Source organism: Rattus norvegicus, chromosome 8, assembly GCF_036323735.1.
Source record: "Rattus norvegicus strain BN/NHsdMcwi chromosome 8, GRCr8, whole genome shotgun sequence".
NCBI classification, from domain to species: Eukaryota; Metazoa; Chordata; class Mammalia; order Rodentia; family Muridae; genus Rattus; species Rattus norvegicus.
In genome coordinates this window covers 75,928,389-75,955,463 of record NC_086026.1, presented here as the reverse complement: position 1 = coordinate 75,955,463, position 27,075 = coordinate 75,928,389, and the positions used below count along the sequence as shown (strand labels likewise).

Genomic DNA, 27,075 nt, shown 5'->3' with positions numbered 1-27,075 from the left:
AACACAGCTCTTCATCTCCACAGATCACCATAAAGATCCTTGGTGACATTTTCCTATCAGTGAACAGACATGGGGACCAGTGTGAGTGCTGTCACTACCATTTATAAGGGTTCACAGAAATGGGGTAGCAGTAATATTCTAAACAATCCTAGCTAGTTAGTGAAACACACATGACCTACCTGGTTGATATTCTCTTCACGGTAATCTGAGGTCCATAATTTTTGCCTTGAACCATGGTTTTCCCTATGGAGCGCACCATGGGGAGTGTGTAGACTCTTGGAGCTAACAGAGGCCGAAGCTGTCCCTGTACAATGCCCCATGTTCCAGCATTGTAATGAGATGTGCTGTTCTGTAGACAACATAAGGGGATCAAAGATGGCATAATACAAGATTTAAAAGAAATAGGATTTTAAGATATAATTTCTTTCTGAATCATCCTTTAAAAGCATAGAACTGAATATCAGTTGCAATTAGTTAACTTAAAAATACTGATAAAATGTGGTTACCATTTTTTTAAGTCCTAGAAAATATAGAAAAAGGAGAAATACAGACATGGCATCCCACCAACCATAATCCACCCACACAGAGATAGTCCCTCCAATAGCATTCGTGCTTTTCAGTTTGGTTGTGCACACACAAATTCTCAACACTGGGAAAATGAACTATTTAGATACTTCTCAGCTACTTTTCTCACATGGCTTTGTATCAGACATTTCTCAATTAATTAGAGCCAGCTTACTGACAGTCTAGCACAACAGAGCATTCCCCTGCCTGTCTGATACCCGCTTCTAAAAGAGATGTCAAATCTATTTCTACCTGTCATAAATGGTGATCCAAAGGTTCTGACAGAGAGTTTTATAAACGGGTACACATTTTGGCAGCCATGCTTACTTATCCAATAACCACTTTCTTCTTAAATGTGGGACTGTTCTATAAAAGCAGACAAAACAGCTCGATTTCCTTCATCTCCCAGGCTTCCCTTTACTAGATTGAGAATGCTGCTTTGTGGGGAGAAAGATGTCTCTTAAATGTCTCAGCTGACTTGATTCTTTAGCACCCTATGACATCACTGGCACTGTGAACTTAGTTTCCCCCTTCCTTTTTCCAGGACTAGGGATGGGCTCCAGGTGCCTTGTGTAGGCTGGGAAACTCCTTTCCATCTGGCCACATGCCATCCACTTAACATCATGTATCACACTGGGCAGGAGCTAGGACATGCTTCCTCCAGTTCTGAACAAAGCAAAACGCTTTCTGTTCACATGTTCCCAAATCAGCAATAAAATGGAATTACAACTGGTGGCCTCTCCTTAACACAAAGAGCATAACACATTAGCCGTGAGAGAATGTTTTAAAAGCTCTGGGACCTGGCAGGTACGTCACGGGTACACTGAAGGCCAGCACTGTACCTGGTTGTTGGGGCTGAGATTCAGCAGCCGCCACGATGAGTACATGAGGTCAGAGAAGTGGTAAAGCAGCCGGAGCCTGGCTCGCACAGTGTGAATGCTCACTTCTCTCAGTGCCCCATATTGTGGGGGCACGGCGTCAGGCAGGCCCAACTGGAGAGGCACTGACACACCTGCCCAAAGCACAGAAGCACTTGTCAAGGGAAATGCAATGCTTCAATTCTGAGTATTTGAAAACTTTAACAGAGAACTTTAAGATAGCAATCAATGGATACCCAATCCAACTACTTACAGTTCATACCTTTTTTAAAGTTAATTTATTTTATATATGTGAATACACTGTCAGATACGTCAGAAGAGGGCATTGAATCCCATTACAGATGGTTGTGAGCCACCATGTGGTTGCTGGGAATTGAACTCAGGACCTTTGGAAGAGCAGTCAGTGCTCTTAAATGCTGAGCCATCACTCTAGTCCCTACGGTTTATACTTAATATTTTGCTATACACACTATTCTATATAGATACATATCTCTCTACCCATTAATTCATCTTTTTGTTTTTATTTTTTGGATGATTTAGTACTTGTGATAGTTTGAATGAGAAAGACCCCAAAAGGCTCACAGATTTGAATATTTGGTCACCAGGGAGTGGCACTATTTGAAAGGGTTAGTAGGTATGGTCTTGTTGGCTTTGAGGTTTTACAAAGCCCATTCCAAGCACAGAGTTTCTCTCTCTGCTGCCTGTGGATCCAGATGTAGAACTCTCATCTACTCCCTCCAATACCATGTCTGCCTGTGTGCTACTACTATAATGAATTAAACCTCTGAAATTATAAGTCAGCCACAATTAAATGTTCTCTTTTATAAAAGGTGCCATGATCATGGTATCTCTTCATATCAATAAAATACCAACTAGTTTCTACATAGAGTACTACTCTTTAAAAGAGTGAATATCATAAGCCTAGCAATGGTACTGTAGGCCTGTAATTCCTGCAGAAGTTCAAGACCATCCTCAGCTACATGTTAAGTTAACGGCTAGCCTGGATTACATGTTAAGTTAATGGCTAGCCTGGATTACATGAGACCATCCTAAAAATCCAAAACAATGAAACAAAACAAATACAGACAAAATTAAAACAAAACAGCACCCCCAAACAAACAAACAAACACAACCCCCCAGGAAACCTGGTCTTTCCTCCTTTAATATTTCTGTTTGAATAAAGAGACAAAAACAGTTAGGGCAGGGGCCAGATTCTTCCTTTCCTATCTAATAATTGTCAATCCATATTAATGCATGATGTAGATGAGACCAGGTATTCATCTCCTTCATGACAATCAGTCCTTAAGAAAAAATATCTCTGAGGAGTCTTCTTCAAGGACTTGCTGTGAAGTAGGGAGGTAAGAAAAATGGAAGGGACCTCTAAGCACTCGGTCACACATGGCTTCAGAAATTCTAGGACCTTAGACCCCAAAGGCTAGCAAGTAGAAGAGGGCTTGGACAAGCAGTAACACAAACACGGGAATGCTACGACTAAGGGAAACGAAAGACAGAGCCAATCACAGGACCTCACTAAAGGAGACAATTATGCACACGTGTATGTATGCATGTATGTGTGAGAGGTCAGGCCTCAGGATGACCATCCACCTTGTTTGTGGAGACAAGGTCTTCTTCCATTGGCCTGGAGCTTGTTCATCAGGCCAGGCTGGCTGGCCAGTGAGCCCAGGGTTTGCCTGTCTGCTTCCTCAGCACTGGGATTACAAATGTGTGCAACACTATTGGCTTTTTTGTGGATGTTTGGACTCAAATACTGGTCCTTATGCTTGTGTGGTAAGTATTTTGCTGGCTAAGCTCTCTTGTCAGCCCTGCCTTATATTTTCAAGTCTTTTTTTTTTTTTTAATGACTTTAATGATTTTGTAATATTTAAAAAAATTTAAAACTAGAAAGGGCTGGAGAGATGGCTCAGCGGTTAAGAGCACCCGACTGCTCTTCCAAAGGTCATGAGTTCAATTCCCAGCAACCACATGGTGGCTCAAAACTAGAAGCAGCCACTATTTATATTCTATAATGGAATAAAATGGCAGTAACTAGACTTGTACTGAGTCACTGAATAAACATTTGTTTTAAATGGCTACTGGAGTGAGGAATATGACACCTCAGAGCTTTTATTTTATTTCATTAGTTTTTCAACATAGGGTTTTCCTGTGTAGCCATGGCTGAACTGGAACTTGCTCTGTAGACCTTGGCTCTGCCTCCTGAGTGCTGGGATTACAGATGTGAAGCACCTCACCCAGCACTCCTCAGTATCTCTACAGTAGTAAGCCTTATAAAGCAACTGTCACCTTTTTGTTGGTGGTTTTTGAGACAGGGTTTTCCTACCAGCACCAGCTGTCTTGGAACTTTCTATGTAGATGAGGCTGGGCTGGAATTCAGATAGATACCTTTGCCTCTGCCTCCTAAGTGCTGGGATTAAAGGTGGCCCACCATGGCCAGTTTGATTTGTTACCTTTTTATCTATACAAGTATATTTATACTTATCTATATAAGTATATGTACACTTAGTAGATGATCTAACTTTTAATTTTTAATTTTAATTTTTGTTTGTCTAAAAAACATGCTGATTTCTTTGGGGACTGGAGAGAGAGAAAGAGAGCGGGCATGAAGCTTGGCTACACACTGAGTACTGCAGAAGAAATGTCTGATATGAAATATTTATGGTGCTTGTAGCAGAAAGAGTATTCCAGAAGTCTTGACGGTTTTTAGACATTCTGGATACAGTCAGAACCGCAGGCAGACAGTGCATCACGGTACTGAAGGCAGAAGAGCATCTGGAAGAGTACAAATGGTCTGTCCCCCACCTGGTGCTCTTGGTGGGACAGGTGGGGCTGTCCACGCAGCACTGTGGCAACGGCCAGCTGAAATCTGACGGATGTTCTTCCCCTGTAGAACTGTTACCAGGGTTGGTTCTCGAACGTGGTTGGTGTGGCCTAGGCCAAGCTAAGAATAAAAAAGAAAATGCACAGAGATTGAAGAAGCAGAAGGCAAGCCAATAAAATCTATTAACATTTGTGTCATGCACCAACATCAATAATGAATAAATTCTGATTTCTCTATCACAGTAGTCCTTGTAAGTTTATACTGTCTCCTGAAAGAAAAGGGCAACAGGATTAATCTTAACTACTGGTCAAACTCTTATATTTTTGGTTGTGAGCCTAACCTTTAACAGCTGAGCCATCTCTCCCCAAAAGCTCAAATTACCCAAGATACAATCCTCAGATCACATGAAGCTCAAGAAGAAGGACAACCAAAGTGCAGATGCTTCAGTCTTTCTTAGAAGAGGGAACAAAAATATTCATAGGAGGAAATATGGAGACAAAGTTTGGAGCAGAAACTAAAGGAAAGGCCATTCAGAGACTGCCTACCTGGGGATCAGCCCATATACAGCTACCAAACTCAGACAATATTGCTGATGCCAAGAAGTGCATGCTGACAGGATCCTGATATAGCTGTCTCCTGAGAGGCTCTGCCAGAGCATGACAAATACAGAGGCAGATGCTCCCAAACAACCATTGGATTGAGAACAGGTCCTTATTGGAGGAGTTAGAGAAAGGACTGAAGGAGTTGAGGGGTTTGCAACCCTGTAAGAACAACAATACCAACCAACCAGAGTTCCCAGGGACTAAACCACCGTCCAAAGAGTACACATGGACAGACCCGTGGCTCCAGCTGCATATGTAGCAGAGGATGGCCTTGTTGGGTACCAATGGGAGGAGAAGCCCTTGGTCCTGCCAAGGCTCAATGCCCCAGTGTAGGGGAATGTCAGGGTGGGGAGGCAGGAAGGGGTGCGTGAATAGGTGGGGGAACACCCTTATAGAAGCAGGGGGAGGGGGATTGGGTAGGGGGTTTATGGACAGGAAACTGGTAAAGGGGATAACATTTGAAATGTAAATAAAAAAATCCAATAAAAAAAAACTGGTCACACTCTTGGATTCTTGGAAGGAGTATTTTGGGAAGGGTAGGAGTTCTTATTAAGTGGGAAAAAAATAAAAGGGCTCTCCAGAGCTCTTACTTAAAACACACTGGTTTCTGATAACAACAGACAGATATAAAATATACATGGACTCCAATTCTCTGTTCTTAGCAGCAGCAGCAAGGTGTTCAACATCAAGGAAGATCTTGTTAAAACCTAACCTGGAATTCCCCAAGCTTCTTCGCCATTAATTCTCCTTTCATCAAAATTACTGCAACCACAACTTCCTGGTCTGCTAATGCAGTTATGAGGAGACTGTAAGTGCTCACTAAGGCTACTGTGAATAATAGGCCTTGAGCAACAGGATCTCTGATTCTATGGGCAATCAGATTAGAGATTATGGGAGGAGGCGAGGATGGCTCTGCTTGTGGTTGAAAACCACTGTAGAAGCATCAATCTCAGGCATCTCCTACCAAAGTCTCTCTTCACACACAGATAGACAGAAGGACTAAGTGCATCAACCTGATGTCTTTTCACATTCTCTTTCCCTTCATTCCTGCCCTTACTTCTGTGACTCCAGGAGATGACAATATTTCTTGCACAAGCAAAGGAATTATAAAATACAAAGATATTCTTACAAATAAACGTCAGATTTCTAGAGTATGCAAAAGCAGCAAATATGACATTTACCTGCCCTTCTGAATTGCTACCCCAGGCATAAACATCTCCAGTTGATGCCAAAGCAAGTGTGTGTTCAGCTCCAACTGCCACATCTTCAATGACCACGCCAGCCAGGACAGGGATTTGCTGGGGTCGATTGTGATTACGAGCACGACCCTCAGGCAAGCCTATCAACCGGTCTGAAGGACAGCAAGGGGAAGTGTTATGAAGTTTGTGTTTTGTAAGAGACCATTAACTTTTTGCATTAGAATGACAATCATGTATATAGCGTGGTGCAAAAACTGCTATCCCAGCAAAATACACCAAGTTTTAGGTAACAAGTCTGAGGCTATTCCTGTATGAAATGTTAATCTTTTTATTTATAGAGAAAATTAAAACTAAAGTCTGTAAGCCAAGCCACGAGGCTTTTCAATATGCTCATACTGAAAGGACTGATACACGTTCAACAAGGCCTTCAAAGTTTCTTGTGTTCTTAAAAAAATGGCATTCAACCTATCAGCCTCAAATTTCTACCCCACCTCTCTCTTTATCCCTGCTGCTCAATAACCTCCAGGCCCATTAGGCACGGCATCTGCCACCTGGCTTCCACTTTTACAGCTGCCCTAAAGCTTCTCCTTAAAACCGTGAGTTGACTCCTGCCTGGTTGCTGCGGTGGTCTTTCAGATTCTGGCCACTGGGAATGACACATAATCATCTGGTAATATGACCTGAGCTTCCCCAGTTCCCTGGAGACTCTTCACTATTCTTGCCAATATTCTATTCAAAATCTTCTGCCCCAACAGTCCCTAGAATTCTACTCTATTTTTCACTCTACAGGTTCTTTGGGATTCTTAAATCAATGAGTAAGTTCATCTGTTACCACCAGGTAAGTCACCGAATCCCCTCTGGAGTCCCAGATACAAACCCCAATAGCCTGCTGGATATCTCCATACAGAGAAGTCTAGAACAGAAGTCCCTATATGGCGGCTATGATTTGGACATAAAGCTTATGTGTTAACGCTATAGACCCAAACTGACAGTGCTACTGAGAGGATGCTACCTTCATCAATAGATCCTTCCGCAGCTCAGTGGTTACTAAGAGGTGGGACCTGGTCAGAAGAAGTAGCAATTGGGAGGCATATCGTTCTTTTCTAATATTTGTTTATTCATTTAAAATATTAATTTTCATTTTATGTACATGTTTGAGTGCCTGCACCCAATATGCCTAGTGCCCATGGAGACTAGAGGCATGTGTTGAATCCCCTGGAATCAGAGTTAGAGATGGTGGTGAACCACATGGTGTGCATGCTTGGAACCAAAGCCAAGCCATCTGTAAAAGCACCACGTGCTAGTAACCACTGAATCATCTTTCCAGCCCTTTATTTATTTGTTGCTGCCTCGTCTTCTCCCCCTTCTCTTCTTATGTGTGCACACATATAAGCCATACTACATATGTTTAAGGTTAGAATTTTTCCTTTTTCAACATGTGAATTCTGCAATGGAACTCACAGGTCTCATGCTTGGCAGCAAGTGTCTTTATACATGAAGCCATCTTGCCAGCCTGGAGGCATGTGTTTGAAGGTTCTACCTTGTCTCCAACCCTTTCCCCTTTCTTTACTTCATATCTACCACGAGGTGACTAGCTTTGTTCAGACATTCTCTTCTCACAAGAGAATCTGTTTCTTCATAAACCCAGGAGCAATGGACCATAAAACTACACATTGCCCCTTCTGCATCCATGAAACAACTACACACACAGATCTTTCTGCATCCATGGAACAGAACCTTTCTTCCATTATGCCAGCAATTTTTCTTTGCTAAAGAAAAAGCAAACTCACACAATGATTACACCAAGCTCCTTCTCTCGTGAGCCAGCTCATTTCTTACTGGGAGGACTTAGTGCTCTCCCAAGGTAGAAACTCTAGTCACCGTTTACTTCATCTCTCACACCACCCTCACACAACTCTCAGTCTCTACAGCCTGACAGCAGCAGAAAGGAGGAGGCAGAGTTCTTGTGATTGTTTCTTTGAGCAAGTGTGAAGGCTCTCACTTGGGATTTAATGGAGGGGAGCTTGTCCTTGAAAACAAACTCATCAAATAGGAGCAGAGAGTAGCAATGAACAAGGGAACACTGTTGACACCACTCAGAACTCTCTATGAACCTAGAAGGCAAACAGTTTCATAATACACATGTATAAAAAGTAATATAGGCTAGAAGATATCTTACCTTGACCAAAAGTATACACATGGCCATCTTTAGTCAAAGCCACAGAAAACTGAGTTCCACAAGCCACTTTTTTAATTCCAATTCCACAAAGGACATCAACTTTCTGTGAAATAAAAGTATAAAGTATGTGTTTGGAAGGAAAAAACAAATAAACATGCAAAAACCTCTTAAAGTTTCCTACTGACATTTATAACATCAAATCCTGTCTTCAATAAAAAGGCCAACTGTTACCCAATATGACTTGTTTTACCCAAATCACATTCCTAGAGATTATTCTCTCCTACTGCTCTGGGCGGTTGTGTTCCAGAGACTGCAGAGGCTCAGGACCTCTGGCTCACGTCCTCGGGAATTTGTGAAGTGGAAGCATTCTACTGAGCAACAGAAACCAAAGAAAACCATAACCTTTAAAACAATATTTCGCGTTCTTGTGAGACCCCAGGCAGCTTCCTGTCAGCTTGCTTTCCTTTCAGCTTTCCCAGGCGGTAACAGCTACCTGCCTTCTACACTCCCCACAAATGAAGTTGTCTGCTTTTCTGCATCCCTACTGAATATTCATCAAAGCAACTGTTAACATGTCACTAACTATACATGATAGCAAACTGAAGTGGAAACAAAGTTATAAATCATGTCACGCTATTTAAATATGGAAGGAAAGCCGATGTAGCAAAGCTGCACAGGCGGTCTACCGACCCAAGAAACCTAAAATGTGAGTAACAGGGCCCCGTTAATTTTATAAGCACTCATTTCTTTTCTTTGTTTTTGAAAGATGCACAATTCAATGGTAATATGCTGAAACAGCAGCTGTAGGCAGAGTTGTAAAACTCTGTCCTCCATAAGGACAGGGAGGTGCCTCTTTACATGGGATATAGTCGTACAGCACTTAGCTCATCTGCAGAGACGGAAGCTTATTCTTGTGGGATGTTTACATCCACTTCACCTTTCTAAAAGTCAAGATCTAGAATGCTGGATATTTGAGAGTAAGCAACTGAAGGCCTTAAACCTTCATTATGAATTATAAAAATGTTTTAGCCAAAGTACTTCCAATGTAAAAGAGGTACTTTTATAAGCAAAACCTAATTTCTGTTGTATAAAAACTAAGAGTAGGGGCTGGGGATTTAGCTCAGTGGTAGAGCGCTTACCTAGGAAACGCAAAGCCCTGGTTCGGTCCCCAGCTCTGAAAAAAAGAACCCCCCCCCCAAAAAAAAAAAAACAAAAAAAACAAAACTAAGAGTAACTGACCTGAGGAGAAGACTTTGCAGTTGAGTTTCCTAGGCCCAGTTTACCATAGTCTCCGTCTCCAAATGCCCACACCATGGAGCCATCTGCTGACACTGCCAAGGTGTGGTTCAGCCCACAGGCCACCTGTAGAAACACGGGTACTTAGTGAGCAGATCATCTGACCTGAGCACAAATTCTGTTTCCAGAACTCTTCCTTCTTCTCGACTGAAAAATTTCATGTGTTGTTTCCCAAGATCCTTATTGGTTTTGGTAACTGCTTCAAAAGTTAACCCAAACACATCAACTAGAATTCCCAAGACCCCTAAATAATTCTTTTCTTCAAAGTAAAATTCTTCAAGCATCTGTAGCTAAAAAAAGTAGAAAAGGCAGGAATATTCATTTACTACAGAGGCTGTCTCAGCGATGACATAGGGAAAGTCAAGAGATCTTACCCATTATTGAGAAACACTTTCAGTGTCTTTATGCAGATGGAAAAATCCAGCTATCCAACTTAACACTGACACACAGGAGCAACAAAAAGTTGCTGTGTAAAGGCAGTCCTGTGCTGCTGTGCTGTGTAAAGGCAGTCCTGTGCTGCTGTGCTGTGTAAAGGCAGTTTTGTGCTGCTGCTGCTACTGCTGCTGCTGCTGCTGCTGGCTTGCTTGCTTGAGATGCGGTGCTGATAAATCACCTGGGCTAAGCCTGAACTCTAGATCTGCCTGCTTTGGCCTTTCAAATGCTGGGATTACAGGTGTGTGCTACCACACCCAGATTTTATAAAGACTTTATATAGCAAGTTGTTGGTAGTACTTTACGGGTGGTATTTTTTAAATAGTCACATGTAAAAAATTAGGGGCCAAAAATGTGAATTTTTTTTCACATTGGGAAAAAGTCACGAAATTGTAAAGTATGCCAAACAAAAGATACAGAGGTTACATGCAACTAGCAATCCTGGTCTTTCTGATTGATAGAAGAATATCTAAGTGGAAACAGAAAAGGTAAGAAATTACTATCAACTCAAACATTATATTGACTTATGCCATGCCTGTCCAATCTGATATCCCTCCAGTGCAGTCACTCTCTCTGGAAGTTTTTTGTTAGAGGTGTTTCCAAGACCCAGACGACCATAGTCACCATTCCCAAAGGTAAAGAGTTTGCCATCTGATGTTACCACTGCTGAATGCTTGAAGCCACAAGACATCTAGGGCAGAATCAAGGAGAAAAAAAGTTTATAAGAAGACAGACTAGGAAAGAAGTCACTCACTTTTGATTATGAATCAGCTGACAAGGGAAGAGCAGCCAGTCCCCCTGCTCACACAGCCTCCTAACCTGCCTAGCAGGCTCAGAAAAGCCAAGTAGACACTGGAATAACTGCCATCACTCTTTTGGCTGTGTCCACTGATGCAGACTGAAGGAAATAAATGAGTGGAAAATTTATAGTGAACTCTGCAGTGCTATGTGATTTTACAATATGACCTTAGATCACTAGCTGATCTAACAGACATGCACATCCCTTTGCAACAGAAAGGAAAAGGTTAAATGAAAACTTCCCCATTACCTACCAAGAACCTAGTCCTATGGAGTTTTTCCCAAGAATATGCAGCATCCTATCCTGGACCAAGTCTGCTGGCTTGGAAAAGTTAAGTCCATTCTATGTTTTTTTTTTTTTTTTTTTTTTGGAGATGAGGACCGAACCCAGGGCTTTGCGCTTGCTAGGCAAGCGCTCTACCACTGAGCTAAATCCTCAACCCCAAGTCCATTCTAGTATTAAAATCTATTTAATTTCTGAAAAGCTCAGTAATGAGCCTACATAACCAAAAGTCGCGGATCTCTTATTCTGCCCATGCGGTCTGTCTTTATACTACTCCTTCTGGCTAAACTTCAGAGTGCTACTAATGACACTGTATGTAGATCAAAGGCAAACTTAGGAACGCTGCGTCTGACCTGCACCACTTCTTCTCCTTGTAAGGCCTCAATCTGCCTTGGCCGCCGCTGTCTGTCACTGTTGCCATGGCCAAGTTTGCCATAGTCCCCATCTCCCCAGCTAAAGACTTCACCACTTTCTGTCAGGGCCATTGAGTGTCCATCTGAGCCACAGGAAGTCACTAGCTGGGTCACCACAAAACCTAGAAGATAGCAGAAACACAAGGTCTCAAATGGTAAACTCTCATTCTTGCAGCTGCTAGAGTATGGCCTAAAATTTGAAAAAACATCAAAATGATACTGTAGAATATCAAACTTTTTAAAATTTTAAATAAAATTTATAGTCATAAACTTGCATATTTGAGAACAATCATGCAAAATGATGAAGACAAGGGAGGACATGAACAGCCATCACAGCTACCAAGACTGATATTCTAGCCACTCCTATAAATGCTTACTTAGGATGTCTCATTTTTCCTTTCACAGAGGTCTACTGGCAGACATTCCCATTTTCTACAGCAGCAGAGACTAAGTTGGAAAGTGGTGTAGTGGTCGTGCAAGGTTCCAGAGCTGGGACTGAGAGAACAGGAGACCTCGTCTGAGTTCCCCCTTACACTGCAGCATGCTCCGACCCAGTTCTGCACCGATCTCCTGGGAACTTACTGGTAAGCCTTAGTAGAAGCATTTTCCTTCTATATTCTTCATGAACAAGCATGCTCGCCTTACAGCCTGTAGGCCAAATACATCTGGATATGTATGATAGAGAGCTATGGATAATGCCATTCCACAGTGTTCAAAAGTGGGATATCCCTTATTGTGAGTTTTGGGATCCAAGAGATCCCATAGCAGTTTTTATTGCTTTCTCAAGTGACACAGAATTCTGTCAGATGCCCTTTAAACTCATTAGCACAGCTGGAGATTTTCATGTGAACTATTTTTTTAAAGATATTTGTTTATTTATTTTATGTCTAAGTACACTATAGCTGTCTTCTGACACTCATTACAGATGGTTGTGAGCCACCATGTGGTTGCTGGGATTTGAACTCAGGACCTCAGGAAGAGCAGTCAGTGCTCTTAACCTCAGAGCCATCTCTCCAGCCTCGTGAACTATTTTTTATGTTAGTGAAATGCCATTCACTAATATACACACACATGCGCGCACACACACACACACACACACACACACACACACACACACACACACACCCTACTACCTAATTAGAGTTTAACAATTTTTTAAAAATATGTTTATAATTTTAAAACATTTGGTTTTCATTCGATCTCAAATACATATATGCTGCTGGATTCTAGCCTCCTACTTGTGAAATAGCTTAAAATGTGAAAATTAAGGATATATACATTATGTAACTAGAACCCTTGCATAAGCAAACTCCATGGATTCTCTGAGTTGGGAAATGTTCCAGTGAATGCACACATTCCTACAGTCAGGTCAGTTTCTAACCTTTCTAAATTCAGGGCAGTCTCACCTTGTAGGGCTGAAATAACAGTCAGCACATGAAGGTCATCTGAATTTCCTTGCCCTAATCTGCCATAACTTCCTTCCCCACAGGCCAACACCGTGCCATTGGCCTGGATGACAAAGGTACAGTTCTGACCACATATAACCTAGTAGAAAACACAAAATTAAAAACATTATCCTTATTTGAGTCAGACATAATCAAGATATACTATGTTTATGTGTAAAATTATTTAAGACTAAACAAAAACATTACCACCTCATTACTCTTACTGTGTATCTCTAACATACAGACATTTTAGGTGATCCCATGCACCCGAGGATATCTCTACTCATTCTTTTTTTCCTTTGTACCAAAGCAGAAAAACTGGCCTACCTGAGGCTTCCCTATAACCTTTGATTACTATATTCTGATTACAATTAAGGAACATGAGTCCCATCTGACTGAAATAATTCAGAACCACAAGATTTCAGCTACCTGTGCACAGTTAAACAACAACATAGATAAGAGAAGAAAGGAAAGGATACAGAAACTAGTAAAGTCTGGTGGAGAAAGAGGCAGATGTCGGAGGGGACACACACAGGGAAGAACAGTGAACTCTGGGACAACTTTAGGTAGAAGAGAACACAAGTGAAATGAGTGGTTTCAAGGACAGTTTGGGAATTCAATACCACAACTATTGGACAAAGGGAGGGTATTAATAAAGTCTGGCTCGAGATCATGGTTCCCCAAGAGCACAGAGATTAAGATTAGCTCAGCTTCCATAAATATACACTCATTGCCCTAATATACTGTGACAATACTTAGAAACAAGAAAATTTTAGAAACTTATTAATAAAATGTCAAGTACAATAAAACCTTAGTAAGGTCTTATTTGGAGGCCACATCTAAAATGAAGTTCTTTAATGACTGACCACAATAGACTACTAAACTGACAAGACTCAACTCCAAATAAGTTACTGACAGCAATCTGAATTCTCACACTTCTTCTCTGCTCTTCACTCTGCTAGTTACCTGTTGGGCTTGTGAGAATGAAGGCGCTGTCGCTGGTACCATTACATTTCTCCCAGCTTCTGCCAGCTGTCCGTGCCTGCCAGCACCCCATAAGTAGACATCACATTTACCTCCCAGGTGCCAGTCCTGAAAAACCCACAGCACCTCAAGTTAGGTTCGTCTAGTAGCTCAAACAAATACACACTGAGTACAAGTGTGTGACAACCTCTACAGAAGACAGAAGGACACAGAAACACACACATTTACAATCAAAAGACTGACTGAAACCTACCACAGAGTAAACTTATCCTTACTGACCTCAGGTCTGGAAGTTGCCCAGGACATAATTTGTTCATCCATGCCATTGATCCACTTGCTGTTATCCTGTAAGACAGAGCACACATCAGAAACAATGATGCTTTGTCAGAACTTGTCTGCTCTTTGGTGATTACATTTCCTTTCTAAAGAATATGGTGATATTATGACAAGTCAGGAGGAGTTGCTCTTACTTTCTTTTTTGTTTTAAAAAGACAGGGTCTTGCTATGATGTTTACATCAGCCGCCTTCAAATTCTTGGGGTCAAAATTCTCTTGCCTTTTCCTTCTAGGAAGGTGGAGTTAGAGGCATGTGCCACCCCACCCAGCAAGTTCAGTATGATCATAATTTCAAACTTGCTTTTTGCATTCTAATATTTACTTTTTATACACACTTTCATTATTACTGTAGTCTAAGTTCAAAGCTAACTGTTCCTGTTTACTGAGCAACAATATTAAGCACCAAGGAGTTCAAGGCAAGGTACAAATTCTTTGTCTAGTTTAGTGGGAAGGTTTTGTCATTGTTTTGAGCTTCAATTTCCATATCTATAAGATGATATTAAATCCAAGTGGGGTTCAAAAAGAGCTGATATACTCTGTTCTATTTATGTTACCGATCTCCTCTCTATTCCATTATCCGTCTATGGTGCTGGTGCTGGGGACCAAACTCAGGGCCCTATGCATGTCAAGCAGGTATGCTGAATATAACATTCACAATACTATGGAAGACATTTCTTGATTAAAAATTACGTATTCAGATGATTTTCTTTAATTCATTTATCTGTTTTATGTTGTACTTACATTTTTATGTTGAAATATATAAACCTGAACTAAAGTTAGGTCAGGTACTGGCTCATGCTCCTTACTTTGGCATTTTATGGTCAACACCATTTCTATAGCTAAACACTATTAGCTACAGTGAAAAAGAAGCGACACACCGAATGCTCTTCTGTACTCTCACCTGACGCTGATTACTAATGTTTTAAGTGGCATCATTTGTTTCTATGTGGCATCAATCTCACAAAATGATCAGAGGAAAACTAAAAATGTGTATGATTAAGTACTTAACAAGCACTTACAGATGAAGAAAACAGAAAAATATGGAACTATATATGGAGTCAGCACATTCAGAAAGGCTCTGTCACCAGAGCCTTGAACAGCCATCCGACAGAAACATATATTCAGTTTACCTAAGGGCATGTCACTAGTTAGTCGAGCCAGCAAAGATCTGTGGCACACCAAGCAGCCATGATGCAATCTCCACCACGAACGGCAGCAGCTCACGCTGCACTTACCATGAGCAGCACTAGCTCGTCCTCCGGAACGGGCTCTAGATCTGGGACAGTAAATGACTCTGGGAACTGTGCTCCATTGGTCAGGGCTTCTGCAGCCTTGATGGTGGTTGAGAAGCATTCTAACCAGGCCCACTCATTGGGATTCCAGGATGCAGGGTCAGGGGGGCAGTTCTGATGGTGGGGTGGCACTGGAGGGCTACACAACAGCTGATCCAGATGAAGTCCCACAGCAAGGGAAGCCAGACATTGCATGTAGGGGCTGTGAACAAGCTGGTCACCACAAACTACATGAGGCTAAGATAAAAAAACAAAAGAATGCCACGTTGAGGAGGAGCTTGTGTCAGATATTCTGAATAAACTTACGTTGTGAAAGCTTATGGGACTAGTAAAGAGAATTGAGCATATTCTTTACACATTTTCTCTAACATCATATATATATATACTATAATATATATGTACACATATATATAGAATATATATATAATCTTATATAATCATATTGCACTGATAAGAACTAAGAAACGTATTCTTAGCTAAACTAGCCAAGAAACATTAGCTAACTAGAGCTTTATTTGGTCTTACCGCTGTTATCCTTTTTCGTTCCAGGATCCAATATGGGATCATATTAGACTGTGTCATGTGCATTTTTTTCTTGACTATAAACAAGGTAACTAACAGCTAAATCACAAAGACCTTACTCCTTTCACATTTCTTCTTTACCAAGAAAACCTTGGTAGTCATCAAAGGTAAATCCCTTTTATAGCAGTCTTTCATCATGGCAAAGCAAATCTATCACAGACCATGGACATTAAATCCAGGCATATTGTCCAGTTAAATTAACTGGATATAGAGTGAATAAATCATATGAAAAGGAATGTATCAACACTAAAAATTCTGGAGTTACAGTGTCATTTTACTCGAGTGAAAATAAGGAATGGACTTAAGACTACTGAACGACCACTTAGATATACTGGCTTCATTTCTGTACAGATAGCTGCACTTCATGTCCTTGGGTGGTTTGTGCAGGAGATCCAAATTCCAAACCACTAAGCACTATGGGAGATAGGGCCAGGAGTTACCTTTTCATAGGCATATTGTTCTTGAAGCATCATGGGTAGTCGTTCCAGAAACGCTCTCATGCAGGGAGCCATGTTCAAGCCCAGAACGCCCTGTTGTTTCAGGGCTGTCCTACAGGTTGCTAAAATGTGATTGGCAGAAGCCCATTCTGCTGTGCAGTTCACAACCAAAACATCCTAGTGGAAAATAAATCATGCCAAATAATTAATTTGTTTATTATATAAAAGATTAAAAACCATGCCATCACCACTGAACTAGAGACATTCCCTCCAGTAATTGGATTAAATACTTTGCTTTTTTTAAAAATTTTATTTTTTATCTTTATTAACTTGAGTATTTCTTATATACATTTCGAATGTTATTCCCTTTCCCAGTTTCCGGGCCAACATCCCCCTAACCCCTCCCCTGCCTTCTATATGGGTATTCCCCTCCCCATCCTTCCCCCATTACCACCCTCCCCCTAACAATCACATTCACTGGGGGGTTCAGTCTTGGCAGGACCAAGGGCTTCCCCTTCCACTGGTGCTCTTACTAGGCTATTCATTGCTACCTATGAGGTTGGAGCCCAGGGTCAGTCCATGTATAGTCTTTGGGTAGTGGCTTAGTCCCTGGAAGCTCTGGTTGGTTGGCATTGTTGTTCATATGGGGTCTCGAGCCCCTTCAAGCTCTTCCAGTCCTTTCTCTGATTCCTTCAACGGGGGTCCTGTTCTCAGTTCCGTGGTTTGCTGCTGGCATTCGCCTATATATTTGCTGTATTCTGGCTGTGTCTCTCAGGAGAGATCTACATCCGGTTCCTGTCAGCTAGCACTTCTTTCCATGCCTACATTTAATTTTTTTTCTTTTTTTCTTTATTAACTTGAGTATCTCTTATTTACATTTCGATTGTTATTCCCTTTCCTGGTTTCCGGGCCAACATCCCCCTAATCCCTCCCCCCCTTCTATATGGGTGTTCCCCACCCCATCCTCCCCCCATTACCGCCCTCCTCCCAACAACCACGTTCACTGGGGGTTCAGGACCAAGGGCTTCCCCTTCCACTGGTACTTGCCTTTTTACATATTAAAAAATGTCTACAGAAATTTTAAAACATTCTAATTTCTATCTAGGTAAAATGAGTGAATAAAAAATAATTTAAAAAGTGTGAACTACCTTAATGAATTTTCTTTAAAAACAGTATCAATTATCTGTTAGTTCATAGAACTTATAAGACGAGGCATGAAACATACCTCACAAGTCTGACACAAATGTAAGGATACTAGCAGAAACAAAAATAGTTGTTTCCTAAGAAACAATGCAAAGGTTTCAGAACTGCCCTGCTCTATGCAATAGGCTTGATGGCTATTTGTACTGCTTAGGGTGCTACACACTAGGTACACTGCCAATCTTAAAGAGAACCTAGGATTGGTTAGTTTTTATTTTTACTTTTAGGACTATTCACATATGATTATAGCTTCTTTTAACACTATGTAAGTATATAAAATATAAATCAAATAGCACACTGATCTTGATATTTAAATATCACAGCAAGCTGGCTAGTATTTTAAAGCCAGACATATTTTGGATGTCTTAATGTCTTTGAATTTTTCCCCATAGAATATCCTTTTGAGATAGTTTAATGCTATCAAAAATCATGTGAGAAAATCAGAATCTACTTGTGTCTTCCAAGGGAAATAAAAAATCAAGCACTTTCAGCAAAGCCCAGGTATAGCAAAAAGTAAGAAATGAGCATCCCTGGTTTCTAACTCCCTTCTATTATTAAATAGTTGCATTATCTTGAACAAATACTAATCTTTCAGATAGAAGTCATTCCTCTGTAAGGGGGGGAGGTGGACTGCAATTTCTAAACTTCTCTAGGCTCACATTCTACAGTTTGGTGTGTTTGTAATGGTACCTTTGATCTATTTGAGCAGGCAGCTACCCCAACTTCTGGAATCCATACTGTGGTCTGAATAGCTCCAGAGCCTATCACAACAGTTTGCAAGACAGAGCCATCCTAAAATGAAAAATATTTATTAAAACTCATTTCTTGACTTTAGGCATTGTTGCCGCAATATCTGTTACCTTATATCCACAAAATATACATTAAAAATTATAACTGAGCTGGATTCAACAGCATTCAATTGATAACCTGCTCCCTGCTTTTCACTTTAAATATACTCATCAGAAAGAAATCCAGCGGAGAGAAGACTGGTTCGTTTGTAGTGGACTACTCTACATAAGCATCTTTATTATCCAATGACATTCTTAGGGTTGGTTAACTTTTATTATATATGATCCAAACTAATGTAAAAATATATTTTAAATAAAAAACAACCTGTGTCCTTACCCTTAAAGACCAAATGTTCATAAGCCCTCCGAGTCCACCAGACACCAAGGCCAAGCCATCGGAACTGAAGGCCACAGTCCGAACCGGTGTGATGTGTCCCCGAAGCTGATAGACACACTTGGCTCCTGCCGATTTCTTAAAGCCATCCTGTAAGTCATTGTTTTGATATGTATTAGTTTAAAAATAATTTACAGGCTCAAGATTCACAGCTCACTCTTGGAAATTTTACATTTGAATAGTATGAAACTGGAGATCTAGGTAGAGACACCTTCTCCCATAAAGTTCCCTAACTTAATAAGTAACAATAAACAGCAACCTGGCTCTGTTTTGATACTTTTTAAAACTAACTTTCTGTTCTTTAAATAAGCAGAAATTACTGTATTTCAAAGTTCCAATATCTAAAACCAAAAAAAAAAAAAAAAACAAAACTGAAAAAACCCAAAAAAAATCCATGACTTTTGCTTGTGAACAATAGCTTTTATTTACAAAATTTAACTCCATGTAAATTTTATTTTCTTACCTAACACTTATGAACTGCATGTGTTTACTCTATACAAATAGGTTTCCCTATTGTGGGCTGACAGTTCTGTCTGGTAACACCATGCCTGTTGGTCCAAGAATGGAGTTGTGAAAAGGAAATTCTGAGTGCTTGTAAGAAAACTCCACAAAAACAAGACAGAGTCTTGTTACCTCAGTTTCTTCTAAAAACAAAATTGTTCTTGGATTGTGTTTTCATGTTCCCTCCCAGGTGTAGCAGATGGGAGTGAGTTTACTTCAAATTATTCATTACAACTGGCTATTGTTATTTATATGCTTCAGTGGGAAAACATTTCTGCCATGTGTGGCTTACACAAATATACTCGGGTGATTCTTCTTAACCTCTGGAGCACACGCTATCTGGTTCTCTGAATAAAACTAGCTATTGCATAAGCCTTTAGTCTGTCTCATTTAGGCTCCATCCTTCCAGGTCCCACCACCATTAGAGCAGTTAAACAATGTCCAGTCAACCTATTTGCTCTGCCAGGTTTTGAAGTGAGGAAGCTAAAGCCAGTCAGTGCACAGGGCAACTCACTTGGACAAGGAGTAAGCCATGTTTATCTTTACTGATCTCATTTCTATGTCTGTGGTACCTTCCTATCACAGCTGACTACTCCTTCCCTTAAGACACTCATCTCCCCAAAGGCCACTAAAGAGAACTTCTTCAAGGGGCATTTGTATCAAAGACAAATGGGACCTGCAAACTGGTTCAGATATTCAGTTTAATCAGATACTCAGTTTGTTTTTTAAGAACTGTAAAATGTTAATATTAGTATCTAATTATTTGGAGGTTTTACTTAAAATAGTATGTGGTTTGGCTTGTATTAAAAACAATTAGCTACTTTGTTACGAATAGGCTTAATTCTAGGGAGGTGACAATCAGCCTTGGCAGCAGCTGAGCACTTTATATCAACACTTAGTAAATGGGGTTAGTAACTGAACTCTGAGGCTCTGAAATATCTGGCAACATGAAGCACATAGTGATGCAAGGTGTCTCTGGTGACAATTGCATTTGCATCTCATGACCTTACTACAGCCTTGGTTCTGACCTGATACTGTGCATGTTGTCACACTGTGCAACACTTTTGAGGGTTTTATGAAACATTTTGGTTAAAATTTGAAATTACATATTATGAATTGTAGCGATTATTACACACAAAGTGTTCTATACTTACAGAAATGCAATGGTTTAAGTATGAAAAAAAGTCTTTTTGTATTTTCCTATTGCTGTTCCTGGCAAATATCAAACTAGTATATCTTTGGGTTGTAACCTGTTTGAATATGTGGTTTTAAAATTTTCTGTTTAAGCCACTGAGAAAATTTTCATTAAAAAAATCTTTTGGCTAAGAATTAGGACATAATTTCCAAAAATTTTAAAATGGTTTTAAATAGTTGTAAATATATTTATGCAAAAGTATTCTTAGTATTGACAATTATAAAGTTGGAAACTGATCACCTCTAAAAATCCACTGAAGATGCTCTGTGTCCCTATCAAACACTCAGCTGAGACCTAATTCTTTAATGTAAAAAGTACACGTATCCATAAGTATGTAAATTTGCTTTCCTCTTTAATAGATGAAAGTATCAAATGTATATCAAAGAATCTTTCTAAAATAAATTTCATTATGATTTTTTAATCAATGAATGGTTGCTATTCTCGCCTACTTTATGGACCCACACCAGGCTATGTAACAGTTCCTTAGAGGAAGAGGTTGAGAGTGGGAAGTTGGAGAAGTCTGGCTTGAGATGGTATGTGTGCTTCATGGCTGGTTTCTGTCTACGTTTTTTCTACTCCATACTTCCTGACTCCCAGATTCATGAGTTTATATATCTTGTCTAGATGCTTTTGTAAGTATCAAGCTTGTGATTTTTCACTCAAAATAACCTTCTATGCAGGTAACAGAGACAAACATAACATAGTGGTCTAACACTGATAGCAGACACTCTGGATGGGATTCCCAGTGTCACACCACTGTACCAGACTCACTCAGGATCAGTAAGCACATCCACAACATCCATTTTATTCATCGTCAACATGATCACCACTTAAACACCTCACTGTAACCAAAATTACATGAACTTAGAAAGCATACAATTACAACAATTATTTACATTTCCCTGATGGATCATGACCTTCAGGTATAGGACAAATGCTTCAGTGAGGAGTTCGTGTACTATGGTTTCAGGTAAAGTCTTCAACAGCCACATATTACCTGACAATTTGATTCCTGGTCCCACCATCCTTCTGAGCTGGTCATACTGGTCTGTGTGGTATCTTGAGGAATACACCAGACACACACTAAGCCATTTTGACAGCCACTTAAAAGAAAAATCACAAAAAAAGAACATACCAAATGAAAATCTAAAAATCCTTTATTTCCCTTAAGTAATTTTATGGCATTATACATTATAAAACTAGTAATAGACACTAAATCGAGATTACTGGAAAGTCATACAATCTACACTACCATAAAGATCAACACACACACAAATTTATAACATACGTGGCCATCAGTAACTGCATCTTGGATCCTTTCCCTGGAAGGCTGCACCAGGCGATGCCGTTTACAGTGGATGGATGGCAGAGTGAGTGCAGACAGCGCCAGCATCCTGAAACAGGCCCCCAGAGTTTCACATTTTCTTCTTTGGCACATGTCATAAGAATATGGCCTGTTGGGTCCCATTTCATACTAACAAGAGTTTCCTTAAAATTATAGGGAAAAAATCAGAGTGATACTCGCTTCACAGTGCGTACTTTATATTCATTAGTTTGTGGATGGTGCTTCTATAACTCAACTGCATTAAAATTAAGATTTTTAGATGAGTAAGATCGTTTCATATCATTCCTGATCTTAATCAAATCGACCTTAAATACAGTCTACATTACAATAAAGCTAAATAAATGTTAAGTTATATAAATTATGAAAATATAGCTCTGAAAAGATATAGTACCTTTCTTTTGTATGTGTACGTATGGAATCATTTTATTGACTACATCACAATGTGAAAAGATGGAAACCAAACAGGGGGAAAAGGGTCCCTCACCCCAAATTGGTGAAAATGCTTAGGAGGATCTAGGGCATGTTTATGTCTACATGTTTTAATAGCTGTACTTTTCCGCTTTTAATTTCTTATAATTTTAATTTATGTGTATGAGTGTTTTGCCTGCACTCACGTCTGTGCACTATGGGCATGCCTGGTGCCTGTAGAGGCCACAAAAGGGCACAAGAACCCTTGGAACTGTAGTTACAGATGGCTGTGAACTTCCATATTAAATACTGGGAATTGAACCTGCAGCCTAACGGAGCCTAGCCAGTGCTCTTAAACTATAAACCATCTGTCTAAACCTCTGTGGGTTTTTTATAGTCCTCCTCCTACATCTTCCCAAGTCCTGGTTATGTGCATTTGTGTCACTGGCCTGGATGGCCCTGTAAAAACCTATGAGGAAGCATGAAATCAGTGGAAGTTCTGGCATTAATGGGGACACAGGGCACTCCTATCTCACTCTTTTGGTTTCAGTTCTAAGGTAGCTTTGTTTGTTTTTTTCTCATATGAAAACATGGCCAAAATATTTTGTGTAGTGATAGAATACTAAATCATAAGCAATGCAAAATATTGTTGAAGATACTACTTCCAAACCACAATTTAAAAAAACACAAAAAACAAACAAGAAAAGCAATCATAGAGAAGATGGCCTTTACCTTATGCGCATCAATAAGAACAATGCCTCCTTTCTCAAGTGGTTCTTTTGTTCCCATTAACAATTTTCCATCAAAATATCCTACTGCAAATGGTCTGTCTTCACTGAACCAAGCAATGCAGGTGACAGATACTACCATGATAAAAACACAAGAAAAAATGGATTTGTCACTATCTAGACATCTAAATAGATGCTTTGAAGAAAAAAAATCTGTGCTTTGACCACCGCGGCAAGAAAACTTTTACACAGCTAACCAATTTGAGCCTGTAGCATAGAACCGGTGTAACCCACTTTGAGAATGTTAGTTATGAGTGAAAGAAATTACCTCACTTCTGACATTTCATTCTTTCCCAGGAAGTTATTAAAAAAAAAAAAAGAAAGACAGTAACAATTTGGTTGGCATTAAGACACAACACTATGTTCTTCTTTTGAGACAGAATCTATGATGAAACTGAGAAGTGAAGTAGCATAAGGCATAGAAAATCATCTTGTTGTATCCTTCTGATACAACAGTCAGAGTTCCTAGGCTCTCAAGATGTCTAATCCTAGTATCTAATCACCACTGCTTTTCTGTATACTGAAAAGCTGAGCAGGAGAAAATGGTACCTTAAGGGCAGGATGGGGGGAGGGTGAGCAGATGGGAAGATTTTCCTTCCAAGTCTTTTAAAATTTTCTAACCTTTGAACCCTCTGAAGTTACCAGATTTCTAAAAGTGGATTGTAAAAAACCCAAACCCAAAACATGGCAAACAATTCTCCTGTCAAATAGAGTACCATACAAATCAGCACCGTGACCTCGAAATTACTTGATTCCCCCAAATAACTAATAAAAACTTGCTAATAAGACATGCATTGACTCAAACGTACTCAGTAAGAAAAACCAGAGGCAAACTTTGTGTCATCTGCTGGTCCAGGGACCTTCCTTCTCTACCCTCCCCCCATTTCCTTAATTTACTCAGGTGTTAACTTGTTTCTACCAATGATTCTTCCTATTCCATAGCTCTAACTTTTAAGGGATATTTACATTCGGTTATAAAGGTTCAATCATTCACACAAAGGATGAATGACTAATATGATATAACAAAGTGAAATTTCTCTTTGGCAGAGAGACAAAGGGAGAGAAACAAGTTTCAATAACTAATTAAAATCAAATATCTAGTGGAAATATTAGAAAGCAAACCCAAAGTAACACTCACTCAGTGTTAATATTCAACCAAAACCCTTTTGTCTACTGGTCTACTCTCTTGACTAGTAAATGTCTCACCATCCTTTCGATAGCAGTGTTCCAGTTCTCGGCGGTGCATAGTGGACACATCAACAACTTCAATCAGTCCTAGAGATCCATCCATCCGTCCCACCAGCAATAATTCTGGAGACTCTCCTGACCAGGCTGTAGCTGGACCTTCTTCTGGCCAAGCCAGGGCAGACACCCAGTGAGGCTGAATATCTACTAATCCTTTTCCTCCTACAGAGGGAGAAATGTTAATGAATTTTACTCTTAAAAAAGGAACACATGCCAGGCATAGTGGCACACATTTTTAATTCCAGCAATCAAAAACCAGAGGCAGGTGGATCTTTGTAAGTTCAAAGCCACTCTAGTCTATATATGACAAATAGATAAAGATGACAGATCACAATCCCTAGTTGGCATGGGATAGATAAATCTCTTCAAAATTAAGAATAGAAATTTCAAAAAAGAACAAGAAAAATATTATTAGCTAGTAGTTAATGCACTCTGCAATTCACAATAGCCTATGAATTTAAAGGTCTGTGAAAACAAGATCTTATTCATGTCTTGCATATCATTTAAGCCAACAGTCTATAACTACTTACAGAACAAAGAACTTCCAAGGATGTCAGAATAAAGGAATAAACTTAGTAGCAAATGGCGAACACTTAAGTGCTTTCCTATTGCTGGCAAATCGGCATGTATCTTTCCCAGGACACTGGGAAAAGGCTGACGGCACCATCACTAAGGCACTTCTGCTTTTAGTTTACTTGTTTTTGACACAAGCAACATAATGTAGTCCAGGCTGACCTCCAACTTCCAGCAATCCTCCTGCCTCCACTCTCCAAGTACTGAAATTCCATGGGCCTTTATGCTCAATGACTCATAATAACTATTGAAAACCCACTTGATAAGAATAATTTACCTACAACTAAGACTAGCTAGCTACTCCTCTACTATTGTGAATGGCAACAGTCATTTCTTAAATATATAAAAATAAACAAATACTAGTAAGTCTACAATTACAACAGTATTTTTTATGCCCTAGAGAGATACAATAAAAATTAAAAAAGGGAGACTGAGGTGGCTTTGTGGGTAAAGGCACTTGCAGCTAAGTCTAATGATCTAAGTTCAATCCCTAGGATCCACATGGTGGAAGGAGAAAACAAATGTCAAGCTGTTCTCCAACTTCCATACATGCACCCTGGCAGATGTATACAGATGGATGGATGGATGGATGGATGGATGGATGGATGGATGGATGGATAAATAGAAAGAATAAAGTGTGAAACCTAATAAAAAATTTTATCTCTGAAAGAAACATAAGTGATAGAGCTACTTCAAATGACTGAAAATTACATAGCTTTAAAAAAGCTGACTTAATGCTGCATGAAAAGAACTTTTGGTTTACACAAGTAGGAATGAAGCTTCCAGGAGGTACATCATATGCAGTGTTTTCACAGAATCATCCATGGACTTCTAGGTAAGGAGAAGCTGGTGCTTCCGAGACGTAAGCGACAGGGAGGCTAAGCGGCACTCACTGCAGCTGCAGGACTCTTACCATTAACTTGCCAGATGTTCACCATCTTCTCCAAAGCCCCAGCAAGGTATTTGCCACTGATACTCCAGGAAACAGGTGAGAAGCTTGGGTCGCTGGGTGACCCAAGGCTTTCCTCAGCGTCCCCTTCCCTAAAATGAAACATATGAGTATGCAACTTCCATCCCCACTTCTAAATTTAGTAAGCTATATTTCAAACCTTGAAGCAAGGGGTGCATACAGACTATTGTCATAGAGTATTCTTAGTCAACAGTATTTGCCACTATAGAAAATATCAACTGAGAAAGAATGATGCTTTGACTATTTCTCATAATTAGGACAGAATCTGTCAGCAAAAACCATTGGAATTGATATGGGTTGTAAACAGAGTTACTACTCAGAGTATTTCTGTATGCCAAATTTATTTCTCCGCTCCTTAGAAAAGGAGGTGGTGATGTAAATTAATCTCCCTCTGTGGAAATTACTTTGGAGAATTCTCAAAAATTAAAAGATATCTATTATATGGCCCATACACTGAGCATATACACTGAGAACTCCATACTATACTACTAGGATATCTATACTCACATATTTACAGCTTTCTTTCTTTTTTTTTTTTTTTTTTACTGTAACAAAGAATTGGAAACAACCGAGTTATTATCAACAAATGAACGGGTAATAAAAAATCTGGTATATATATATATAGAATGGAATAATATTCCGTTCCAAATAAAAATATATAATAAAATTTGTAAGAAAATGGATGGACTTAGAATGTATAATATCAAGTGAGGTCAAACAATCTCATAAAGGAAAAAACACATGATTTTCCTCATATGTAGAATCTAGTCAATAATATATGCAAACAAATGTGTGTGTGGGTATAGTGTAATCTGCAGAAAAGCGAACAAAAGGATTAGGTATTATGAGATGAGGAAGGACTAAATGTGGGTAACGACATAAGTTATACAGGAAGATACAAAGCCAATTATGATTTAGTTCTAACTCTGCTATGGAGTTTCCATCTTTTTGGGTTGATAAGCACATAAAAATATATTCAGTAGTATTAGTGTAAAATCTAGTGTGAAACATCACAGCTGCTGTTCTATGTGGCTGTCTGATTGTACAGAAGTTCAATGAGATGCACAGGCTTTAGGCTTGGCTAATTGCAATGTGTGATTTTTTTATTTGAAA

The 27,075-nt window shown here is 39.7% G+C and overlaps 1 protein-coding gene across 13 annotated transcripts in view; it reads right to left on the bottom strand.

Annotated features, from left to right (window-relative positions):
* The window catches only part of Herc1 (HECT and RLD domain containing E3 ubiquitin protein ligase family member 1), a 169,001-nt gene that overhangs the window by 9,884 nt on the left and 132,042 nt on the right, over positions 1–27,075 (bottom strand). For all 13 annotated transcript variants that reach the window (XM_063265523.1, XM_063265529.1, XM_063265525.1 and 10 more), the window contains 20 exons: positions 25,906–26,033; positions 24,381–24,581; positions 23,119–23,249; positions 21,922–22,121; positions 21,631–21,736; positions 18,881–19,027; positions 18,446–18,547; positions 16,559–16,732; positions 15,480–15,773; positions 14,189–14,254; positions 13,892–14,017; positions 12,887–13,025; positions 11,421–11,602; positions 10,522–10,677; positions 9,498–9,620; positions 8,259–8,361; positions 6,062–6,231; positions 4,260–4,398; positions 1,407–1,576; positions 180–349 (listed from right to left, as the gene is read on the bottom strand). In XM_063265523.1, coding sequence (XP_063121593.1) covers positions 180–349; positions 1,407–1,576; positions 4,260–4,398; positions 6,062–6,231; positions 8,259–8,361; positions 9,498–9,620; positions 10,522–10,677; positions 11,421–11,602; positions 12,887–13,025; positions 13,892–14,017; positions 14,189–14,254; positions 15,480–15,773; positions 16,559–16,732; positions 18,446–18,547; positions 18,881–19,027; positions 21,631–21,736; positions 21,922–22,121; positions 23,119–23,249; positions 24,381–24,581; positions 25,906–26,033 — 3,027 coding nt within the window. The remainder of the gene's footprint in view (positions 1–179; positions 350–1,406; positions 1,577–4,259; positions 4,399–6,061; positions 6,232–8,258; positions 8,362–9,497; positions 9,621–10,521; positions 10,678–11,420; positions 11,603–12,886; positions 13,026–13,891; positions 14,018–14,188; positions 14,255–15,479; positions 15,774–16,558; positions 16,733–18,445; positions 18,548–18,880; positions 19,028–21,630; positions 21,737–21,921; positions 22,122–23,118; positions 23,250–24,380; positions 24,582–25,905; positions 26,034–27,075) is intronic.